Source organism: Solanum pennellii, chromosome 3 (genome assembly GCF_001406875.1).
Source record: "Solanum pennellii chromosome 3, SPENNV200".
Classification (NCBI taxonomy): Eukaryota; Viridiplantae; Streptophyta; class Magnoliopsida; order Solanales; family Solanaceae; genus Solanum; species Solanum pennellii.
In genome coordinates this window covers 74,328,135-74,330,946 of record NC_028639.1, presented here as the reverse complement: position 1 = coordinate 74,330,946, position 2,812 = coordinate 74,328,135, and the positions used below count along the sequence as shown (strand labels likewise).

The following is a 2,812-nucleotide window of genomic DNA, read 5'->3' as shown; positions in this document are numbered from 1 at the left end:
GGGGGGGGGAGGGGAGGGGGGAACATGTAAGAACTCCAAATTTGTTTTTCTCAGTTAACAGCACTAGCAGTCAATGAGTCTTCTTACATAAGTTATAAGGAATGCACAAATTTACAGATGTATTTGAAAACTATTTCGCTTCACATGTCATGCAGTTAAATTTAAATTGCAGCATCATTGTTGATCATAACTTGTAAAGACCAGATTTTAGCTCCAACATAAGGAAAAGAAAATGAAGGCATTGTGCTCTCAAGTAAAAGGAAAATGTAAAAAGGGAAAATGAAAGCAGCAACAAAAAAATTATGGAAAGAGAAAAAAGTCTTTCATAGTAATTTCAGAAAGATGATTTTTTCCCAGTTGACAAGTCATTTTGGCAAAGTGAAGAACCAAAACCACAACTTGAACCGGGAAATTGAAAATGGGAAAGAAATATCGACTGGTGGGAGCAGTCTGGTGAAGTGGTTTTGTGTGAAACTGAATTATGACTTGCAGAAAGCAGTAGGCTTAAATAAGGTTCAGATTTATGACTTGTGTGCTTCTCCATAGCCCCATTTAGTTTAGTATTCCATATCCCAAGTAGTTAGCATTTGGGGTTAGTCTATTGATTGATTGATTGATGTGTTTGTCCACAGCTTGATATAAGTTGGTCCGAATCTCCATTAACCCTTCACCTGTGTAATCTCCTCCGGGGTGCTAATCATGACTGCTCTGCTCTTCAAGTCAGCAACAACAGCATCAATGGCCATGTTAATACCATTACGCAAATCCATCACGCTCACACCTGCAGCAACAGCTTTGCAACCTTCTGTGAAAATTGCCTGAGTAAGCACAGTTGCACAGGTGGTACCTGTTGCCACATGACATTAAATTTAGACAAATTTGTGAAAAGCTTGACCCCACAAGCTAAAACCGTCGTACTCAAAAAGTGAACCTCAAAAATTCAAAACTGTGATATCACTAAAGATCTCTTTTCAGGAAACAGATACCAATGAATATAAAAAGTTCCTTTACCATGTAAAAGTATCTACAGCAAGTTAACAAATTTATTGTGATTCACAAATAAGCTAATCCAAAGTTGAGATCTTACCATCTCCAGCAACTGAATTAGTAGCATTAGCAACCTGCTTCACAAGATCAGCGCCCACATTCTTTGCCTTTTCCTCAAAGTTGATGCTTTTGGCTACAGTGACACCATCCTTTGTGACCTTGGGATTCCCAGGGCTTTTCTCTATAATCACGTTACGTCCCTGGATTGTGTCAAAAAGACAAGAATTGTCTTCAGTATTATGATGACTCAAGTTATTCTTTTCGATCAAGAGACCTTGTGAAATGCAATAATCGGGCTATTATTCATTTAAATCTAGTGGAATAGTCATTTACAGCATGTTAAACCTTTCCTAAGAAAAGGGTGATGGAGATAACTGAAATCCTAGCATCCTCTAGTGCTATAACATCTTTTACCCAATAAATTAAAATTGGTAACCTAAGTAAGCACCTTTTTGCATCCTTTTTTGGGTGTGTGAATAAAAAGGAACGTTTGGAAAGTTTCCTCCACAAATCACTGCTGAAAACTGAAACTCAAAAGTCTATCCTGTTCTGTCCAATATGGCTTTGTTCTTCACCAAGTACTCCAAAACAAGAAACATTTTCTTCATATTGAGTATAAATATAAGAGAATGTAAAAACCAAAAGGGAAATGCTAAGCTACATAATAAGTATCATATGTTTCATATCAGTAACATCTTTGATTAGTTTCCTTTTTCCAATTAACATTAAGATCTAATTCAAATTGTCTTCCTAGTATACAATATCAGTGGCCAATTCTATAAGCAACAGATCAAGAGATGCATAACATAAATCCTAATTACCTTTGGTCCCATAGTGACTTTTACAGCTTCTGCAAGCTCATTAACCCCCTGCAGCATAGCTAACCGTGCGTGGCTACCAAAACTGATATCCTTGGCAGCATAATTTCTGCTAGAAATAATCCTACTAGAAACCTTAACCACAAAACAAAACAAATATCGAACAAATCAGTCATTGATGCATTGACTCAGTCAATTGTCGTTAAACAAATTCTAGTCCCCAAAGTCAAAATTACACCGAGCATTATCGAGAATATTAATAACATCTTCCAATTACAATCATACTAGAATGGAATTTTTACCAGTTTCCTGGAAGTTGAGGACCTGGCAATAAGCAATGTTTTAAGTGTTAGTGAACTTTGTATTCCGTATACTGAATCAGGAAAGTGTTTGAGAAGCAAAATTGCGACAAAATAGTATATACCTGATTGATGAAGAAACAGCTGCAGCAGCTCTGAACATTGTACCCAGCGAACAGTGTGAAAAAAGTGAGAGGAAACGGGAGAATGGAGCTGCCGGAAGTAGCAGACTTGACTGGGAATTCTCCACGTTCTCTCTGCTTCGTGCTGAAATGCTTTCGGTAGGGTTTATGGTTTAAGAATTTTAATTCTAAATGTATTTTTAATTATTTTAGCACTCATTTGCTCCTTTTTAAAAAAATATATATTTTTAAGCTTAAAAAAAATATATTTTATTTGCTTTAACGTTGGTTGTTTATATTTATAAATTGAGAAATGACATAAATTGCCCCAATCAAACAATTTTGAATAAAATAATATTATATTATTTTTTGATCAACTCAGATTTTAAAGAAGCAAATAGGGATGTACAAGTCAAATCGTAAAGTTAAATTCAATTGCCGAACTAAATCAAATTGGAAAAAAAAATCCAACTTATAATTTAGTTTAGTATTAAAAGAAAAAAAATCAAATCAAACCTAATCCATA

At 35.1% G+C, this 2,812-nt stretch overlaps 1 protein-coding gene across 1 annotated transcript in view; it reads right to left on the bottom strand.

Moving 5' to 3' along the window:
* Positions 1 to 2,474, bottom strand: part of LOC107015305 (chaperonin CPN60-like 2, mitochondrial) — an 8,369-nt gene extending 5,895 nt beyond the window's left edge. The window contains exons 1-5 of the mRNA XM_015215530.2: positions 2,290 to 2,474; positions 2,168 to 2,189; positions 1,869 to 2,000; positions 1,088 to 1,247; positions 672 to 847 (exon numbers count right to left, since the gene is read on the bottom strand). Coding sequence (XP_015071016.1) covers positions 672 to 847; positions 1,088 to 1,247; positions 1,869 to 2,000; positions 2,168 to 2,189; positions 2,290 to 2,327 — 528 coding nt within the window. The 5' untranslated portion in view covers positions 2,328 to 2,474. The remainder of the gene's footprint in view (positions 1 to 671; positions 848 to 1,087; positions 1,248 to 1,868; positions 2,001 to 2,167; positions 2,190 to 2,289) is intronic.
* Positions 2,475 to 2,812: the final 338 nt, after the last annotated feature.